This window comes from Chlorocebus sabaeus, chromosome 10 (genome assembly GCF_047675955.1).
Source record: "Chlorocebus sabaeus isolate Y175 chromosome 10, mChlSab1.0.hap1, whole genome shotgun sequence".
NCBI classification, from domain to species: Eukaryota; Metazoa; Chordata; class Mammalia; order Primates; family Cercopithecidae; genus Chlorocebus; species Chlorocebus sabaeus.
This window is the reverse complement of record NC_132913.1, coordinates 125,936,550-125,955,922: the sequence shown is the minus strand read 5'-3', so window position 1 is coordinate 125,955,922 and position 19,373 is coordinate 125,936,550. Positions and strand designations below refer to the sequence as shown.

The 19,373-nt window shown below is 50.2% G+C and overlaps 1 protein-coding gene and 1 long non-coding RNA gene across 5 annotated transcripts in view; one reads left to right on the top strand and one right to left on the bottom strand.

Moving 5' to 3' along the window:
* Positions 1-8,889, bottom strand: part of ASB1 (ankyrin repeat and SOCS box containing 1) — a 59,770-nt gene extending 50,881 nt beyond the window's left edge. For 3 of the 4 annotated variants that reach the window (XR_012094347.1, XR_005241389.2, XM_038001299.2), the window contains exons 1-2: positions 8,182-8,889; positions 1,509-1,655 (exon numbers count right to left, since the gene is read on the bottom strand). Coding sequence is in view for 2 of the 4 variants with exons in the window: in XM_038001299.2 (XP_037857227.1) it covers positions 1,509-1,655; positions 8,182-8,513 (479 nt within the window). In the remaining 2 variants the exon portion in view is untranslated. The remainder of the gene's footprint in view (positions 1-1,508; positions 1,656-8,181) is intronic. The other variant, XM_007966854.3, reaches the window with a different exon arrangement.
* LOC119625264 (uncharacterized) lies at positions 8,512-13,841 on the top strand. The gene is made up of 3 exons (XR_005241390.2): positions 8,512-8,833; positions 12,090-12,310; positions 13,594-13,841. It is a non-coding gene; the product is annotated as an uncharacterized lncRNA (long non-coding RNA).
* The last annotated feature ends 5,532 nt before the right edge of the window (positions 13,842-19,373 follow it).

Below are 19,373 nucleotides of genomic sequence, written 5' to 3'. Positions count from 1 at the left end.
GAATCACTAAGGTGGCACGGGGGCTACACCCCTGGCCAAGAGCAGCAGAGGAACCTGTCCAGACTCAGCTCTCCGCAGATATCACAATCAGACTGCAAATGCCTGCCCCACCCACTGACCCAGCAAGGCAGCGACCGCAACGGGTTCACAGCGAGCTCCCAGTGTCACTGAGAACAAAGCTCAGGGGCCCAGAGCACCAAACCAGGGCCCAGGAACATGCAACAGAAGCAGCTCCCAAGCCAGCCCTCGGGGCTCCTCCGCCAGCTGTGTGTAGGCTCTGACTGCCCAGGAAAGTAGAGGAACACTCCAGTAACTCATCACCGAAGAAAATAGCAATGGGAAAATGTAAAGAACCAGAGATGCCCTGAGCCTGAGTAAAAGGTGGAGAAACAGTGCTGGGAAATGCAATGTGGAAAGACTTGGGCTGAGACCTCACCGAACTCTATTTCATTCTGTTACATCTGCAAGTTGAATTAAGGTTTTCTTTGGGCTTGAGTCATCCACTTTATATATCTGTGCGTAATCCATCCGTCTTCCTATGACAGTCCTTTCTGGAATTTTTCTTTTACATACTGATATCTGTTCTGATTAAATACTGCTAAGACACTAGAAGGAAATGAAGAAATACATTCCTGTACTGTTAGAAATCCTTTTCTTGGGAACTATGCAAAGAAGAGTTGTGGCATTAGTCTCGGCACAAACATGCAGGCACTGCTTCTATCACTGCACTGGCATGTGGGTCCTGAAGGGAAAGCGGAAACACAACAGCAGCATGGACAATTCCTGGCTGCCGCTGAGTTTAAGCTGTAGCTGGGACTCCCGACCTTAGACCCGCAGAACAATCAGAGAACACTCCGGAAAGCAGGCACTGGAAAGTATGCGGACTCTGCTCTCCCAGCAGCCTGAGCGGGGAGGGGGGGCAGGCGTCACTGCCCCGAAGGAAGGGCTGGAGACGTTTTGTGGGGACAGGCAGAGTTTGGCAAGGCCAGGGCAGAGGACCACGGATGAGGGGAACAGTAAGGAGAAGGCTGATGAGTAAAGGGCCTATGGCTGAGGCCCAGGTCCCGCGGGCAAATGACTGAGGGCCTGAGAAGCTAGAGGAAAGGGCACCAGGGAAGCTGGTGAAGCAGGGTGAACGCATAGAAGCACCTGCAATCGAGAGCCACAAGAGACCCAAGATGGGGCAGGGCCACCACTGAAGAGGGAAACAGTGGTACCTTCAGGAGTGACATCAGGAGGCTGAGGCCCACAGAAGGCCAGAAGTTGCCAGAAGACACTAAGGTCAATGACAGAACAGGACCTGAACTCAGGGCTCCCTGCCCACACTGTCTGGCTGTCTCCTACAACTCTGCCCATGCTGCCTGATTCTCCTTTATCCCCGTCCTCTAAAACTGGAACACATCCCTCCCAACATCAGGGTCTGCATCTGCACAGGGACTGTGGGGCTCAGCTTTGTGCAGATCTGCAGGGCCCGAGCACCCAGACCAGCCCCAGGGCAGGCCACTCACCTCCGGTAGCTCTCCTCTTGCAACAGGCTCCTGAGGGTCTGGAGGTCCCCGACGTAGGCTGCATCATGGAGCCTCGTGTCCTCACAGTGCTCCAGCGGGTGATCACAAAACTGTTCCCTCAGCCACTCCTTCAGATTACGACCTGCACTGAAGAGAGGGGCTCCTGTTAGCTCGGGGAGGCCCTGCCAAGATTAACCAAAAGCGGGTGCCATCTGCAGCAAGTCTTCCCTCTCCCAGCTACAGGGTACCTTCAAATGCTCAAGAAATAAATCACAAGCTGGGCATGGTGGCACGTCTATAATCCCAGCTACTCAGGAGGCTGAGGCAAGAGGATCACTTGAGGTCAGGAGTTCAAGACCAGACTGGGCAACACAGCAAAACCCTGTCTGTAAAAACAAAATAAATAAACCACAGAAAATGGTAGAAACTTCCCCTTATTAAACTAGCACACTCCTGACACCAACCCTGACAAAAAATAGTTTTAAAAGTTGATGGGGCCCAGGAACTATAACCCAAACCTACTGAAGAATAAAGCAGCAAGATCCTAAAGAAAATATCAGCAGATTGAATCAATATTGTGTCAAAGAATCTACTGATAAGCCAAACCTGAAGAATACAGATGCAAGATCCTAAAGAAAATATCAGCAGATTGAGCCAGACAAGGTGGCTCATGACTGTAATCCCAGAACTTTGAGAGGCCAAGGCAGGCAGATCACGAGGTCAAAAGATCAAGACCATCCTGGCCAACATGGTTAAACCCTGCCTCTACTAAAAATACAAAAAATTAGCTGGGCGTGGTGCCGCGCGCCTGTAGTCCCAGCTACTCGGAAGGCTGAGGCAGGAGAATTGCTTGAACCCGGAGGCAGACGTTGCAGTGAGCCAAGATCGCGCCACTGCACTCCAGAGCCTAGTGACAGAGCAAGACTCCGTCTCAAAAAAAAAAAAAAAAAAAAAAGAGAATGCTAGCAGACTGAATCAATATTGTAGCAAAGATTCTACTGAATAAGCCAAACCTACTGAAAAATACAGAAGCAAGATCCTAAATATCAGCAGACTGAATCAATATTGTATCAAAGAATCTAGCAAATATCTTAATACTGGGAAACTATGAAGGAGAACCACACTACACTACAAAAAAGACATACGGCAAAATCCAAGGGCTGAGCAAATGCTGCTATCTGCTACACGGGTGACTCCCTACCATGCTGCCCTGGGCAACGGCCACAGGGAGGCCTGCCTAGGAAACTCCTCAGACAGGTGCACTTGACCACAGAGAAATCCCACCTCCATAAAAACAAAGGTTAAAAATACATGTACATAAATACAAATCCAGCCCGTTTAATGAAGACTATAAAACTCAAAGACAACACAAAAGAACAGAATAAGCCGGAAAAAACACCAAGTACTTGGATTAAAAGATTCAGTATTTAAGGAATTTTAAATAAAGTGCAACCCATTTCTTTGGTGTTTTGTTATCAGATGTCACAAAAAATATTCCAAAGTTTATATGAAAATATAAGGGAGAAGAACTTTTTTGGTTTAGTAAGTGTACAGAGAAAAGACCTACCCTACCAGGTAACAGAATGCTCACCAGAATAAAAAAGATAAATCAAACCATCAGCTGCCCAGAAAGACCTCAGTATAAACAACTTAATACGGGCAGCCTTCATTTCACTGCATTTCACTTTATCAAGCTTCACAGGCAATTGTGTTTTTTTTACAAACTGAAGGTTTGTGGCAACCCTGTGCTGAGCAAGTCTTTTGGTGCCATTTGTCCAACAGGATGTGGCCATTTTGGGTCTTCTGGGTCACAATCTGGTAATTCCTGCAATATGTCAAACTTTTTCATTATTATCTTATCTGTTTATGGTAATGAGTGATTGGTGATGTTACTACTGTAATTGTTTTGGGGTGCCACAAACTGTGCCATATGAGACAATTAACTTAATCCATCAACGTGGTCTGTGTTCTGACTGCTCCACCAACCAGCTGCTCCCTCTCTCTCCTCAGGCCTCCCTGTTCCCCAGACACCATATTGAAATTAGGCTAATTAATAACCCTACAACGGCTTCTGAGTGTTCAAGTTAAAAAAACAGTCACACATCTCTCACTTTAAAATTAAAAGATGGAAATGACGAATCTTAATGAGAAAGGCATGTGGAAAGCTGAGAAAGGTTCAAAGACAGGCTTCTTGTGCCAAACAACCAAGTTGTGAATGCAAAGGAAAAAAGAGCTTGAGGGAAATTAAAAGTGCTACCCCCGTGAAGACACAATTGATAAGAAAGAAAAACAGCCTTATTGCTGATACAGAGGAAGTCTCAGTAGTCTGGAGATACGATCAAACCAGCCACAACATTCCCTTAGACCAAAGCCTAATCCAGAGCAAGGCCCTAACTCTCTCCAATTCTATGAAGCCTGAGAGAACTGAGGACGGTGCAGAAGCAAAGTCTGAAGGTAGCAGAGGTTGGTTCACAAGGTTTAAAGAAGCCATCTCCATCACACAAAAGTTCAAAGTCAAGCAGCAAGTGCTGATGTGGATGCTGCAGCAAGTTATCCAGAAGACATGGCTAAGATAATTGATGAAGGTGGCTACTTGGTGTTTTTTCTGCTTATTCTGTTCTTTTGTGTTGTCTTTGAGTTTTACAGTCTTCACTAAACAACAGATTTTCAATGTGGAAGATGCCATCTAGGACTTTCATAGCTAGAAAGGAGAAGTCAATGCCTAGCATCAAACCTTTAAAGGACAAGTTGACTCTCGTTAGGGGCTAACGCAGCTGGTGACTTTAAGTGGAAGTCAGTGCTCATTCACCATTCCAAAACTCCTTCTGTCTGTGCACTATAAATGGATCAACAAAGCCCAGGTGGCAGCACATCTGTTCACAGCATGGTTTAGTGAATATTTTCAGCCCACTGTTGAGACCTACTGCTCAGATGATTCCTTTCAAAATAGTACTGCTCGCTGACAATACGCCTAGTCACCCGAGAGCTCTCATGGAGATGTACAAGACTCATGCTGTTTTCATGCCTGCGAACACAGCCATTCCGCAGCCAAAGGATCAAGGAGTCATTTGACCTTCATGTGTTAGCATCATTTAATACATTTTGTCGGGCTATTGCTGCCATAGGTAGTGGTTCCTCAGATGGATCTGGGCAAAAATGAACTGAAAGCCTTCTGGAAAGGATTCACCAATCCAGATGTCATTTAGAACATCTGTGATTCATGGGAGGTCAAAATATCAACAGGAGTTTGAAAGAAGTTGATTCCAACCCACATGGATGACTTTGAAAGGCTCAAGACTTCAGTGGAGGAAGTAACTGCAGATGCGGTGGAAATCACAAGAGAACGAGAATTACAGCCTGAAGATGTGACTGAACTGCTGCAATCTCATGATCAAACTTGAACGGATGAGCAAAGAAAGCAGTTTCTTGAGATGAAATCCACTCCTGGTAAAGATGCTGTGAACACTGTCATAATGACAACAAAGGATTTAGAAGGCCACATACACTTCATTGATAAAAGCAGCAGCGGGGTTAGAGAAGACTGACTCCAATTTTGAAAGAAGCACTACTGTGGGTAAAATGCCATCAAACAACATCTCATGCTACAAAGAAATTTCATTTAAGGAAGAGTCAGTCGATATGGCAAACTTCATTGTCATCTAAGAACTACCATTAGCCCCCAGTAAGTCAGGAGCCATCAATACTGGAGCAAAACCCTCCATCAGCAAAAAGACTATGTCTCACTGAGAGCTCAGATGATGGTTAGCATTTTTCAGCAATATTTTTAAATTAAAATGTGTACATTTTTAGACATAATGGTATTATTGCACTGTTTTTGTTTTGTTTTTTTGAGATAGAGTCTCATTCTGTGGCCCAGGTTGGAGTGCAGCAGCAGATCTCCGGTCACTGCAAGCTCCGCCTCCCGGGTTCACGCCATTCTCCTGCCTCAGCCTCCTGAGTAGCTGGGACTACAGGCGCCCGCCACCACACCCAGGTAATTTTTTGTGTGTGTATTTTTAGTAGAGACGCAGTTTCACCGTGTTAGCCAGGACGGTCTCGATCTCCTGACCTTGTGATCCGCCCGCCTCAGCCTAGCAAAGTGCTGGGATTACAGCGTGGCCACCGTGCCCTGCCTATTACACTCTTAATAGACCATAGTATCATCATGTAAACATAACTTATATATGCACTGGGAAACCAAAAATTTCATGTGACTTAGTTTATTGCAGTGTTCACTTTATTACAGTGTTCTGGAACTGAACACACACTATCTCCAAGGTATGCCTGAATATGATAAACTGGCATCACAATCAGTGAGAATGGAAGAGTATTCAACAAATGGCATCTGTACAGTTAGATACTTATTAGGAAATAATTGAGTTATTCAACTCACATCATAACCCAAAATAAACTCCTGAAGATTTAAGAGTTTTGTAAAAATAGTTACACAGATTCGTGTGTAAGTAAAGAGCAAAAACTCAGACTGCTTGGATTCAAGTCCCTGCTCCGCCATGCTGTCCTAGTGTGAGACCAGACAGGCAGGTATAAAGCACCCCCTCCGTAAGGGGGCTCTTTCCAGATGCTGACATTGTTTTTTATATTAAAATTAAATCTCTTTTGAGTACTTCTGTACATGAGACTCAACCACAGGTACAATGGGGGTGATGAGTAAGTGTCCGTGCTCTCCAGGGTTTGACAGTCCATTGAGTTGCTCACGCTGATCCCGCAACCAGACCAGCCGCAGATCAACAAGCAGGCATGAACAGCTCTTTAGGCCACCATCCCAAACTTCCTTCAGTAATTATCCTCCCCTGTAATTACTCCACAGTTGCAGTTACTATAAGGTGAAAAAGTCCAAAGTCGGAGTGGGAAAGATTCAGGTGTAGGGCAACAACCAACAGGTAAATGGCGGCCACAGGACTTTTGCTGAGCCCTCTTCTGGGCCCCCTCTCCTGGCCTCTGTGCTATCCATTCCTGGCCCTGCTCAAAGTAGACTCAATCTAGACTCAATCTTTCCCCAGCTCCAGATTCAAAAGCAACTTCAAGTTTGTGTTTTGCTGATCAGCTACTCCAAGGACAACTTAACTGCCCCAGGAGAGCATTTAAGCTTCAACTGAAAATCTGTTGCCCCTCTACCCCAGCCCTGAAACACACTGAATAACAAAAGAGCAGTGCATGAGGATATAAAAAGGAGCCCTCAGCCGAGTGTGGTGGCTGCCGCCTATAATCCCAGCACTTTGGGAGGCAGAGGCGGGAGGATCACCTGAGGTCTACAGTTCGAGATAAGCCTGGCCAACATGGTGAAACCCTGTCTCTACTAAAATACAAAAATTAGCCGGGCATGATGGCCAGCATCTGTAATCCCAGCTACTAGGGAGGCTGAGGCAGTTCAAGTTCAATCGCTTGACTTGAACCCGGGAGGCGGAGGCTGCAGTGAGCCAAGATCACACCACTGCACTCCAGCCTGGGCAACAAGAGCGAAACTCCGACTCAAAAAAAAGGAGCCCTGTGCAGCTGACAAAGCCCGTGTTTCTTCCCCAGGACCCCTCTTTATACTGGGAAGTAGCTGTTAGTCCTCTTTTTCCCACAAACACCTATCATTCCGTCTTTCACTCTCACAAGAGATGACATCTTAGACCCTAAGGTCCTGGCTGTCTCTGAAGTCAAAGTCAATGCCAACCAAAGCCCAGGATGGTAGATGCTTTGTCTGGCTTGTTCTGGTCACTGCAGTATTCTCCGCTGGGTCTAGCCAACAGCAGGTCTTCAATACAAGTCTGTTAAATGATTGGAAGGAGGTGGGGAGGGAAGGATGGATGGAAAAGCCTATCTGCACCAGTCTCCAAGTCAATCTTTTGAGATTTTTAAGAAATTTATTGGTTTATTACTAAGGAGAGGGACCCCTCCAAAGACAAATATAGGCATGTAAAGCAAGCCCAGAGCACATGAAACTATTGGCGATAATGGCAGGCTCAGAAATCCGGCAAGAAGGAACTCCCACCACACCACTGGGAAAGGGGAACCTGCCCTGACCGCTTCCTTCACATCTGCACGGTAGGGACACTTCAAGGTGGAGACTCTAAGTAGGACAGTTATTTCGGAAGGTGGGTGTGAGCCTTTCTGTCTGCCTCCTTTGCTGGTGGGCCAAAGGCCCCTGGACATGCTGTGTCACTGACGAGCTCGCTGGAGACGGCGTCCCCGTCGTCCCTGGTCTGTGCCTGTGGGAGGTGGGAAGGCTGCCCCGCTGTACCACCAGACACGCCGTGGGCGGCAGAATGGTGAAAAGGTGCCTGCCCTCCCTACGGCTACCCTCTGGCTGGCTTTCCTGATCCGTGCGCTCAGAGCTGGAATGTGGCCCACGTCCTACTTTTGCGGTTGGGTCATGTCAAATCCGTATCGGCTAACCGGAGGGAAGTTACGAGCAAGTTCCACCGGAACGAAAATCTAGCGCGGGGACGGCACTCGAGGCCGAGGAGCGGGCAGCGCGTCCGTGGTGGCGTCGCCCAGCACTGCGAGCCGCGCTGACCCTCACCCCCGGCCCGCGGGGCGCGACTCCCTGGCTCCCCCGTGGACCCGGCCAGGACGGGACCAGGACGCAGGGCCTCGGCAGGGACGCCGGAGCCAGCCCTCCGCCATCCCCACAAGCCCCGCGGCCCAGCGGCCGCGCGCACGTTACCTGCGGAGCCCGGCCCTGCCCGCCCGTCTGGGCTGCCGCCCTCCGCCATGGGTGCTTCGGCCTCCGCGGCCGCCCCGGGCCCGCGCGCGCCCCTCGGGCAGGAAGGAAAGCGGCCCCCGACCACTTCCGGCGCCGAGAGCGAGGGGGCCACGTCGGGGTCGCGGCTTCCGGCGGGCGCGCGCCGGCCTCACTGGTTTCCGGGGCCGCGCAGGGGCCGCGCCTCCGCTTCCGGTCTCGCTGCGGAGCCGGGTGCTGGCTGGTCTTGATGTCCGGCTAGGACTTCGCCAGTAATCGACTCTCAGGATGCCGGCCGCGCTGTGGTTTCCCAGCATAAGAAGCCAAGGAGTCAGAAAGCGCGTTGCCTGGGGCAGCAGCCTGGGAATTTCGGTCGGGCGGGCAGTCCCCACCCCACGGACGGGGCGTGGCTTCTCCAGATGTGGGCGGGGCTCCGAGGACCGTGGCTGGCGGGACCCGGGCCTCGGCCGGGCTGGCTGGGTCCCCGCAGGTGGGCCCTAGCCGCGAGCAGCCCCCGGGAGGGTGGATTGGGAGGTGCGGGGACTGGTGAGGGACCACTGCAGGACTGAGCGTCATGGCGTGCTGTGGTTTTAGATGAATGCTCCCCCAAATCCCTTCCATGAAGCCCCACAATCAGGTGCGTAGCTGATGACAGCCGGTGGCTGACACGAAGTGCATTGAATAAATGAATGCATTCGTGAACAAGTAATATTTCTTGCACACTCCCAACTTCAAATATCGCAGCGTCGTCCCACCATGAGTATTGGTGTTGGTCCTTCAGCGTGGATTCCCTTGGCTCCTCCCATTCTCCTCTGCTGTGTTAGCGGGGGCTCATGCAGGAGGAGGATTTGTACACAGCACAGCAGGAGGCTGATGAGGGAGTCCGGAGACCCCAGCAGTCGTGGGCGTGAGCTGCTGGCCCATCCAGGTGTACAACATTCCAGACGGGAGTAAGGGAAGCCGCAGGCGCAGCCCTGCAAGTGCCCCCGCTGAAGCTGGCCCTGGGTGGCCCAGACCGGGTGGGCCCACTGGGGGCAGACCTGGCAGGCCCTGTGGGGGGTGGAGGCAGGAGTAGGGGTACTTACTACAGTGGTGTTTGGACTTGTTAACAGCAGAAAGCACCACTGGCATGAGGGACAGGTGACTCCGATGATGACGCTGCTAGGCCAGGAGCCAGGAGTGTGCCCAGCCCCTGGCTCCACCACAGCCGCACATCTCGAACTCTTGGAGCTTCAGCAACTCTGAAGCCTGAAACCGACTGACGTGTTGTTGGATGGATGAATGGATAAACGAAATGCCGTCCATCCATACAGTGGGCTGGTACTCAGCCTTAGAAAGGAAGGGAATTCTGACACACGCCACAACACGGATAACCTTGAGGACGTTATGCTGACTGAGATAAGCCAGTCACAAAAAGACAAATACAGTAGTGTGTGATTCCAGTTATTTGAGGTCCCTGTAGTAGTGAAATCGTAGAGCCGAAGGGGGGTTGCCAAGGACTGGGGGAGTGGGGAATGAGGAGTTAGTGTTTAATGGGGACAGTTTCAGTTGAGGAAGATGAAAAAGTTTTGGAGCCTGGTCGCACAACGATGTGAACTGTGAATTAACAGTACTGAACTGTGCATTTAAAGAAGGTTAAGTTTTATGTTCTGTATATTTTACCACAATCGTTTTAAATACGTTTTTAAAAGAGGTTCCGGTGCAGTCAGTCAGGGGTGCGGGTTGGGTGTTGGGTGGTTCAGAGAACCTAGGTGATTCTGACGTGCAGCCTGGGCAGAGCCAGGTCTCCGTGGGCCTCCGCTGCTCCACCTGCCTGGTCCCGGTGGGCCCACAGTGGGTGTCCCGCGTGTCAGCAGCCTTTGCATCAAGGTATTGAGTGCCCTGAGCAGAGCGGCCCTCCTGCACCTGCACCTGCACCTCCGTCTCCCCTGCCACTTGCTGCCCTTGGGATCCTGCCTCTTAGAAGAACCTGAGGCAGCACGTGCTCCGTAGTGGGAAGGCGGCCTCACATCCCCGCCTCTGTGCCTCCTAAATGCCCACATGGTGCAGGGCAGTGTCCACAGAGCCAGTAGTGCTGGAGGGGGAAGGACACTCAATCACTGTCCACACTCTGCCAATGCCATCACCCCCATTTCTCAGGACCCTGAGATCTGCGGGCCTGATGCTATGCCCAAAACCACACAGCCCACAGGTGGCTGAGTTGGGGTCACATCCAGACTGTCCAGCCCCACAGCCTGTCTCCCCCTCAGACCTCACCTCTCCAGGGTCCCTCTTCTTCAGGTCCTCTGAGTCCAAAAGACCCACCAACACAGGGACACTCAGTGACTAATGGAGATGAATCAACTTGGGTCCCATCACCTACAAGCAACAGGGATTTGCCAGTGCCATCCCAGCCTGGCACAGCAGGGACAGGACCAGTGAACTGGGCTGTCTTGCCCCTCCAGGTCCCAGTGGCTCCCTCCCGTTTTCCTGCCCCTAAAATCACCCGTCGCTCCCCCAAAGTGTCCCCAATGGCCCCTCTGTGGAGCCTAGCCCAGTCTTTCTGGTGGAAAATTTGGCAGTCTAGCTAAAGCATAAGAATGAATAATCCCTGATCAGAAATGCCTCTTCCAGGCATTCATTCTAGGGAAATAATCAGATGTGTGAGAGATTCAGCTACAGTAGTGCTCATTACCATCATTTTGTAACAAAAATGTCCGACAATGGGCTTTCTGGTTCAGGAGGTCTGAGAAGGGGCCTTCATCCCTCATCCTTCCTGTCGCAGGGAACTGGAGTTCCCGCTGGAAGCACGGCAGGTACATGAGAGGCTGGAAACCTGAGCTCTGCAGCTGTAGGCTGGTGAGGACCCTGACGGGCCTGGGTGTGCTGGTGCTGCTGCCGCTCAACCCCCACAGCTGTCTCCGGGAATTGGGCAGCAGATGTCACCCAGGCAGGGACCAGAAATGGGAATCTCCCCTGATCCTAGGCCCTGTGGGCCTGTGTTTGGGGTGTCTCCTCCCAGGAGGCCCAGCCCTCTCTTCCCCTTTGAAGGATCTCCTGCTTTGAAGGAAGCAGGTCTCCTGCTTTGAAGGAAGCAGGGCAGCTGAAGGTTTACCAGATGAGACCACGAGATGAGGGCAGCTCACTGACCCTCCATGCTTTGCCCTGCAAACATCTTTACCAGCCCCTGCCCCGCAGACCCTGTCTCAGGCCTTGGAGCCCACTGCGGAGAGTCAGGGTGTTTGCCCCAAGCTAGGGAGCCAGATCCACATCCTTCCAGCTGAGTCATCGGGACAGGGTGACTCCTCCGAGCACCAGCTGCCTCCCTGTCAAATGAGGCTGATAATACCCACCTGGCAGGCTTTGTAAAGACACAAAATCCCATAGAACGTGCCACAGGCTTCCTGGGGCAGAGAGAGCCTCAGTACACAGTGGGCGTCAGTGTCATGGCTGCTAATGCTCACTATGGCATGGCTTTGCTGAGTGGAGCCAGGTCCGCCTCCAACCTCCCACCCCACCCTACCCTGTCCGAAATTGAGCCCACCTTCTCTGCCCAGCTAGGAACACAGCAAGGCTCAGGGGCAGAGGCAGTGTCCCAGCAGGCCCTCAGCTTGGGGCTGGCGGGGCTGGGCAGGGCCCAGGCAGTGAAGTTCCTTGCAGCCCTCGAAGCCTCCCTCTTCCAGCCAGGTTGGCCTCTGGACGTGGTTTAGCCTCGCAGTGGAGGCCCCAGAGGAGGACCAGGGGGCCCAGCCATGGGGACTGCAGAGGACGGTGTGGGCCCTGGGAGCCCTGCCAAGGGGGTGCCCTCTCTCAGTCCCCCTCACAGGTGCCATGCTGCCTCCCTTGGTGTGACCGAGAACTCCACTAGTGTCAGGAGGCCATGGCGCTCAGTGAGACCATGCATTCTCTGCCAGGGCCTGCGTCTCTCCAGGCAGCACCCATGGAAGGACCTACTATGTGCTGGTCACTGCCACAGTGGGAGGAGTCAGAGGTGAGGAAATCTCGGTCCCAGAGCAGGGACTGGCAGCAGAGACAGGAGATTCTTAGAGACTCTTCGGCCGCAGGGGGACCAACAGCCCAGCTTGCCCAGCACTGAGTCGCCCCAGAACACAGGGCTGCCAGTTTTCAAAGCAGGGTGAGTGGAGACCCTATCCCAGCCCGCTCCCTGCCTGTCCTGCTGCAGTGCTGGAGTCTTTGAGCTAGCCCCACCATGCCCTCCTTACCACCAGGTGAACTTTTCCTGCCATACCAGTTGGTCTCTGTCACTCGGGCTCACAGACTCCTTCATGGTCCCCTGAATGCCCATCTATAGGCTCTTCGAGAAGCCTGGCATCTGAGGCCCTTCCCGAGAGGAGCCCCAACCTCCCTCCCCTCCTCCAGCTCCCAAGTTCCCTGCCTAGAACCTGACCCTCTAGGACCAGCACGCTGTCCCCGGGGTCTGCACACAAGGCTCCCTCCCTCCCACACCCCTGTCCTGGGGACCTCTCCCTCCTCACCAGATGCCCCCCACTCCCCCCACCCCCGCTTTCCACCCCGCAACTGGGGCCTTGGCTCCAGGCCCTCCCGGCAACATTTATCTCTCCTCACCTAACTGCAGCTGCCAGAGGTGCCGGCCTATCTCTCCTGGCAGACACTTAGGTTCCACGAAAGTGGCTTCTGGTGGGACGGGTATTTTGATTCTCTCGCAGGAGCTGACCCAGGCCTTGCTCCTGAACCAATGGATAAAGTCATTCGTGCTCTGAAATTGACAAACTGCCACACCAGGGCACCGGGGTCCTAGGGTTCAGGTTAAGCAAAGCTGGACACCATCCCAAGGAACCTATAGACCAGCATGGGGGCGTTGAATGGCAGCCCCCAAAACAGAGACATCCATGGCCTAAGCTCTGGAAACTGTGAATGGGATCTTATTTGGAAAAAGGGTCTTTGCAAATGCAATTAAGGATCTTGAGATGAGATCGTTCTGGACTTAGGGCAGGCCCTAATCCAATGGCGGCTGCCTTTACAAGAGAAAGGCAAAGGCGGATTGGAGAGAGAGAAGACAGTGTGGAGACAGGGGTGGAGAGTGCAGTGACGTGGCCACAAGCCAAGGAACACCTGGGGCCCCCAGAAGCTGGCAGAGGCAGAAAGGACCCTCCCCTAGAACATGGGGGTTGGGGGAGCACAGCCCCGCCCACACCTGGGCTAAAGACGGGTCTATGGTGAATGGTTTCCGCAACTTCAGGGCTCATACATCCAGTAAAGAAACTGGAATTACGGTTGCTCCTTGAGGTGAAGACCCAGCAGGAGAGCCCGGGGCTGGGAGCCCCACCGAGGGTAGGAAGACCTAACTCCCCTTAGCCCTGTTACTCAGAAGCACGGCTTTGCTAACAGTTTCTTTTTCAGGAACTTTTCTCATGTTTAGAATGTTTTTTTCCCTAGGTTATCAGCAGAAAACACAGGCCCAAATGGGCACGTCGGTGGAGCTGAGCCTGTCGCCTAATCGAGTGCCACTGAGGAGTCCTCGTGGTGTCTCCCTGCAGAGGTCACACTGGGGTCAGAACCGAGGCTGCCTTGGGCAAGGGCCAACCGCAAAGCTGTTTCTGAAACCATAAAGTACCAAGAGAATGCCCTGTGTTACAATTAATAAATAGCATTGTTAATTGACGTGAACAAAGCCGGCCTTCATTGCTTTATTTGGTGGCCCATTTGGTGAAGCACTTAAGAAGAGCCCTGGCCAACATACACACATCATGGTTTTAATTACATCCTGTGAATTTATTTTTCCAGAGAGAAATATTTCTCAGGGAAATGTCCATAAAAGCAACTTTAGCAGAGTGTGATGGTGTGTGTGTGTTTCCTCTAGGAAATCTGTTTAGTTTAAGTCCCAGCTTTGAGCAGCCCTTTTTACAAAGACGGGACCTGAAGAAGGCTGCCGACAGCCGGAGCAGGCGGTGTCCCGGTGGAGAGGAAGTCTCCAGGCTGCTCTGCCCTTCGCCTCTCTGGGAACTTGCCCCTCTCCCCTTTTCCACATAGGGATTCTGAATTGCTCTTGAAAGCCCAAAGGGGGCTGGGCTTTTGTCTAAACCCTACACACTTCTGCCCCCTCCCCCAGCTGAGATCCCCTCTGTGGCTGGCATTTCTTAGTGGTGTGAAAAGGACATTTTTGAAAATGGAATCCTGTTTTCACCACTCTAAGGAAAGTCACAACTTCAAACTCTTTTCCAGTGGTTCCTGTTGTCCCTCGAAAACATCTGTTTGAGGACTAAGCATTCTCCCCCAAACTGCTGGGATTTTTTCTTAGGTTGCCCTTCCAATGTTAAGGCATTTAGCCCCCATACCACTACTGCATCACCTAACTTCGTTCGCAGGCCACTGCTCACTGTGTACATAACCAGCATCACAAGCACAAGGACTCAGGACTGGGCGCTTTCTAATCTCTTCAGTCTCTGGGTCTCCTGCTTCCAGGACGGGGCTGGAGCCAAGGACTCACTCGTGACTGACTGACTGACTGCATGGCTGATGAAGGGAGGAGTGCATTTTTAAAAGGAAAGTAAGTTGTCCCCATTACACCAATCTAAGAAATGACCACTTTTCCTTTCTCTACATAAACTTCATGTCCTTATTCACAGGCACATAAAATTACAAAATCATGATCATGGTGTAGACACACATTTACTCTCCGCTTTCCTTTCTGTCATGAACCTAACGATGCACTTACCTATATGGAATTCCTCAGGCTGTCTCAGACACAAGCAAATACTTCTGACGGCAGAGAGAAAAGTCAAGATGTGGTCAGAAAATCAATGTCCAGGAGCTACGGTTTCTATAGTGTGGGCGATTAGATGGCTGACGGCCCTCCTGATGGAAATAGCTAAAATGCTGAAGAAAATGTAAAACTCATCTTGCTAGAGGCATCCTCAGGCTGCCATAGAGGCCAGAAGCAAAGAGAAGGCAGAAACCTTGGCAGCTTAGTGGAGCCTGAGCCAGCACTCATCTCAGACTCTGTGCTGAGAGCTTGAACTTCCACCTGGATGACTGCATAGGGTGCAGAAACCAATGTAGAGCAGGAGTCTAATATGAAATGCTTGCATAGAGCTGGCACCCCACAGAGCCCCACCCCCAGTGGCAAAAGTAATGAGAATAAGAACAACAAAAAACACGAATAACCTCCTTTAAAAAACAGGCAAAATGACTAGAAACAGTGTCTCATGCCTGTGATCCCAGTGTTTGGGGAGGCCAAGGTGAGAGAATTGCTTGAGCTTAGGAGTTTGCAACCAGCCTGGGCATCCCAGCAAGACCCTGACCCTACCAAAAGAGAAAACAACAGGCCAAAGACTTGAATAGACATTTGTCCAAAGATACACCAATACCAATAAGCATTTGAAAAGCTACTCAATGTCTTTAATCTTTACGGACATATAAATCAAAACCATAATGTAATAGCATTGTGCACCCATTAGGATGACTACTATTTAAGAAAAAAAGAGAAAATACAAGTGTCGGCAAAGATGTGGAGAAATTGGAACCCTTGTGCACTACTGGTGGGAACTGAAAATGGTACAGGCACTCTGGAAAATGGTGTGGTGTGGCCGGGCACGGTGGCTCAAGCCTGTAATCCCAGCACTTTGGGAGGCCCAGACGGGCGGATCACGAGGTCAGGAGATCGAGACCATCCTGGCTAACCTGGTGAAACCCCATCTCTACTAAAAATTACACAAAACTAGCCAGGCGAGGTGGCGGGCGCCTGTAGTTCCAGCTACAAGGGAGGCTGAGGCAGGAGAATGGCGTAAACCCAGGAGGCGGAGCTTGCAGTGAGCCGAGATCGCACCACTGCACTCCAGCCTGGGCAACAGAGTGAGATTCCTTCTCAAAAAAAAAAAGAAGAAAAAGAAAATGGTGTGGTGGTTCCTCAAAAAATTAAACAGAATTACCACGTGATCCAGCAATTCCACTTCTGAGTCTATCCAAAAGAACTGAAAGCAGGGACTTCGACATTTGTACACCCATATCTATTTATAGCAGCATTATTCCCAACAGCCAAAATGTGGAAGCAACCTAGGCATCCGTGAGTGGACGGACGGAACAACAAAATGGGGTATGTCCATATAACGGAATATTCTTCTGCCTTCAAAAGGAAGGAAATCCTGTTACATGCTACAGTGTGGATGATTCCTGAAGATATTTATGCTATGCAAAATAATCCAGACACAAAAGGGCAGACACTATATGATTTCACTCATGAGGTATCCAGAGTAGCCCAATTCATAAAGAGAAAGAATGGCAGTTCAGCCAGGGGCTGGAGGAGGGAAAATGGGGAGCTGGTGTTTAATGGGTACAGAGTTTCCATTTTTAAGGTGAAAACTTTCTAGAGATCAGTTGCCCAACAATGTGAACACACGTGACACTACTGAAATGTACACTTCAACGTGGTTAAGATGGTAAATTATATATTACGTGTATTTTATCATAATTAAAAAAAATTTTTAGGCCGGGCGCGGTGGCTCAAGCCTGTAATCCCAGCACTTTGGGAGGCCGAGACAGGCGGATCACGAGGCCAAGAGATCGAGACCATCCTGGCTAACACGGTGAAACCCCGTCTCTACTAAAAAATACAAAAAACTAGCCGGGTGAGTTGGCGGGCACCTGTAGCCCCAGCTACTCGGGAGGCTGAGGCAGGAGAATGGCATAAACCTGGGAGGCGGAGCTTGCAGTGAGCTGAGACCTGGCCACTGCACTCCAGCCCGGGCAACAGAGCAAGACACTGTCTCAAAAAAAAAAAAAAAAAAAAAAAAAAAAAAAATTTAAGATAACATTGAGGAGGAGGGGTGGAGGTAGAAGTAATAAGAACTAAAATATTGGCTCAGCAAAAAAGCCTGCTTATCTCAACCTTAGCCCAAGCTGGGCCTCACATGAAGTTGAGGTCAAAAATCCCACCCAAATTCACACTTTGGTATTCTGAAAACTCTCAAGCAGAGAACCTAAGTGGCAGCAGTTCTAGGTTGATAGGGCCCCAAGCAACTGGCAGAAGCAAATATAGTTCCTTTCTAGAGATGACTTCAACCTGGGCCTCAAAGAATTCCCACAGATAAAGTTCCAAGAAAAATGACCTCTCATTGGGGCAAAAACAGCAAAGCACACACGAAGGGAGAATCAGCGAAAGGGTTCATCACAGACTTCAGACACTGACGAGACACCGCATATGAAGCCATCGTCTGTCCAACCAGTGCTGGCTTACTGAGCCCTGTTCAAGGAAGTAGACACAAAAGTGAGATAAACAGACAAAAGTCCCGGCTGCCATGGAGTTGACACACCTGTGCCCTGGAGACACACACATGAGAAAGGCACAGGAAGTGCCAGGCTGGGGAGACACACGCAGGAGAAAGGCACAGGAAGTGCCAGGCTAGGGAGACACACAGGAGAAAGGCACAGGAAGTGCCAGGCTGGGGAGACACACGCAGGAGAAACGCACAGGAAGTGCCAGGCTGGGGAGACACACACACGAGAAGGGCACAGGGAGTGCCAGGCTGGGGAGACACACACACGAGAAGGGCACAGGAGTGCCAGGCCTGGGAGACACATACAGGAGAAGGGCGCAGGGAGTGCCAGGCTGGGGAAGGTGTCAATTTCAACTTTAATGTTTAAGTAGTAAAGAGAAGCCTGAAAATGTGAACAAAGTTGGTATGCAACAAGATCATAAAAAAAAAAAAAGGAAAAAAAAAATGTGAACAAGGGCCAAGAGACTTCACAGAAAGAACCAGTATATTTGAAAAAAAAATTAAACAGAACTTCTAAAATGAAAACATTTAGTATAATGGTTGCAGTGAAGAGTATATTAGATATGTCTAAAGAAGCAATTGGTTGTGGACTTAAAGATGGTGCTCAAGAAATCATCCTAGCCAGGCAAGGTGGCTCACACTGGTAATCCCAGAGACTCAAGAGGCTGAGGTGGGAGGATTGCTTGAGGCCAGGTGTTCAAGACCAGCCTGGAAAGCAGAATGAGACCCCATCTCTACAGAAAAAAAAAAAAAAAATCCAGGCATGGTGGCATGTGCCTATAGTCCTAGCTACTCAGGAGATTGAGGTGGGAGGATCACTTGAGCCCAAGAGGTTAAGGCTGCAGTGAGCTATGGTCCCACTATTGTACTCTCTGGCCTGGGTGACAGAATAAGACCCCATCTCTAAAAAATAAATGAAATTTTAAAAATTTTAAAAAATCATCCCAACTATAGGACCAAGAGACAGAGATAGAAGAATATAGACAAGAAGTGAAGGACATGGTGGCTGGGGTAGGAGGGTCTAAGGAGCATCTACTCTGGAGTTCAAGAAGGGAGTCAAGAGAGAAGAAAGGAAGCAATATTAAAGGAGATAGGAATGAAATTTTTCCAGAGTTAGAAATCCAGGTATCTCCGTAAATCCTTACCAAGATTTAAATAAAAGCACACTTCAATGCATGTTGAAGTCCTGAGGCTACAGGACACCAAGGAAAAATTTTAAAAAGCAGCCAGAGAAAGAAGAGAGATCACATAGGAAACAAATGTAACTGAAAGCCGACTTCTCGACAGCATCAGTGGATGCCAGAATGCACTAGAATGACATCTTCAATGTGCTCTAAGAGATCAATTGTCATCCTAGAATTCTACACCCAGTGAAACTACCTTTCTGGTATGATGACAAAATAGACAAAGTTTGTCACTAAAAGGCACTGTCAAAAAGGTGGGTCTCTTGGTGGTCACCACTTGCCAGGAAGCAGATCTTAGATGATTTCCCAACAAAACACAGGATAGATTAAGGAATAAGCCTTATCAGGGAAGTGATAGCAGAAGGAGGTAGACAAATTCTTAGGCAGACTGGGGGCAGGTCCCTAGTGAAACCCCAACTTCAAACCAAAGACAGTTTAAAGCCCGAAAGCCAAGCTACCAGTCTTGGATAAGTCCACAGACCAGACTAACCTATCTTCTTCCCATTCCCTCTGATTGATCCCCACCCTTCACCTATTTTACATATACCTACCCTTCCCTAATTGGTTTTTTTATACTGTCATGCCCATCTCTGAATGTGCCTTTGTTTTAGCCTTTTTTGCATACTCACAAACCAATCAGCACACACACCCTGATTCTGAGCCCATAAAAGCCCCAAACGCAGCCACACTGAGAGAGAGACCACATGACTTCTAGTGGGAGACCATTCTTGAATCCCATCTCTGCTGAGAGCTATTTCAT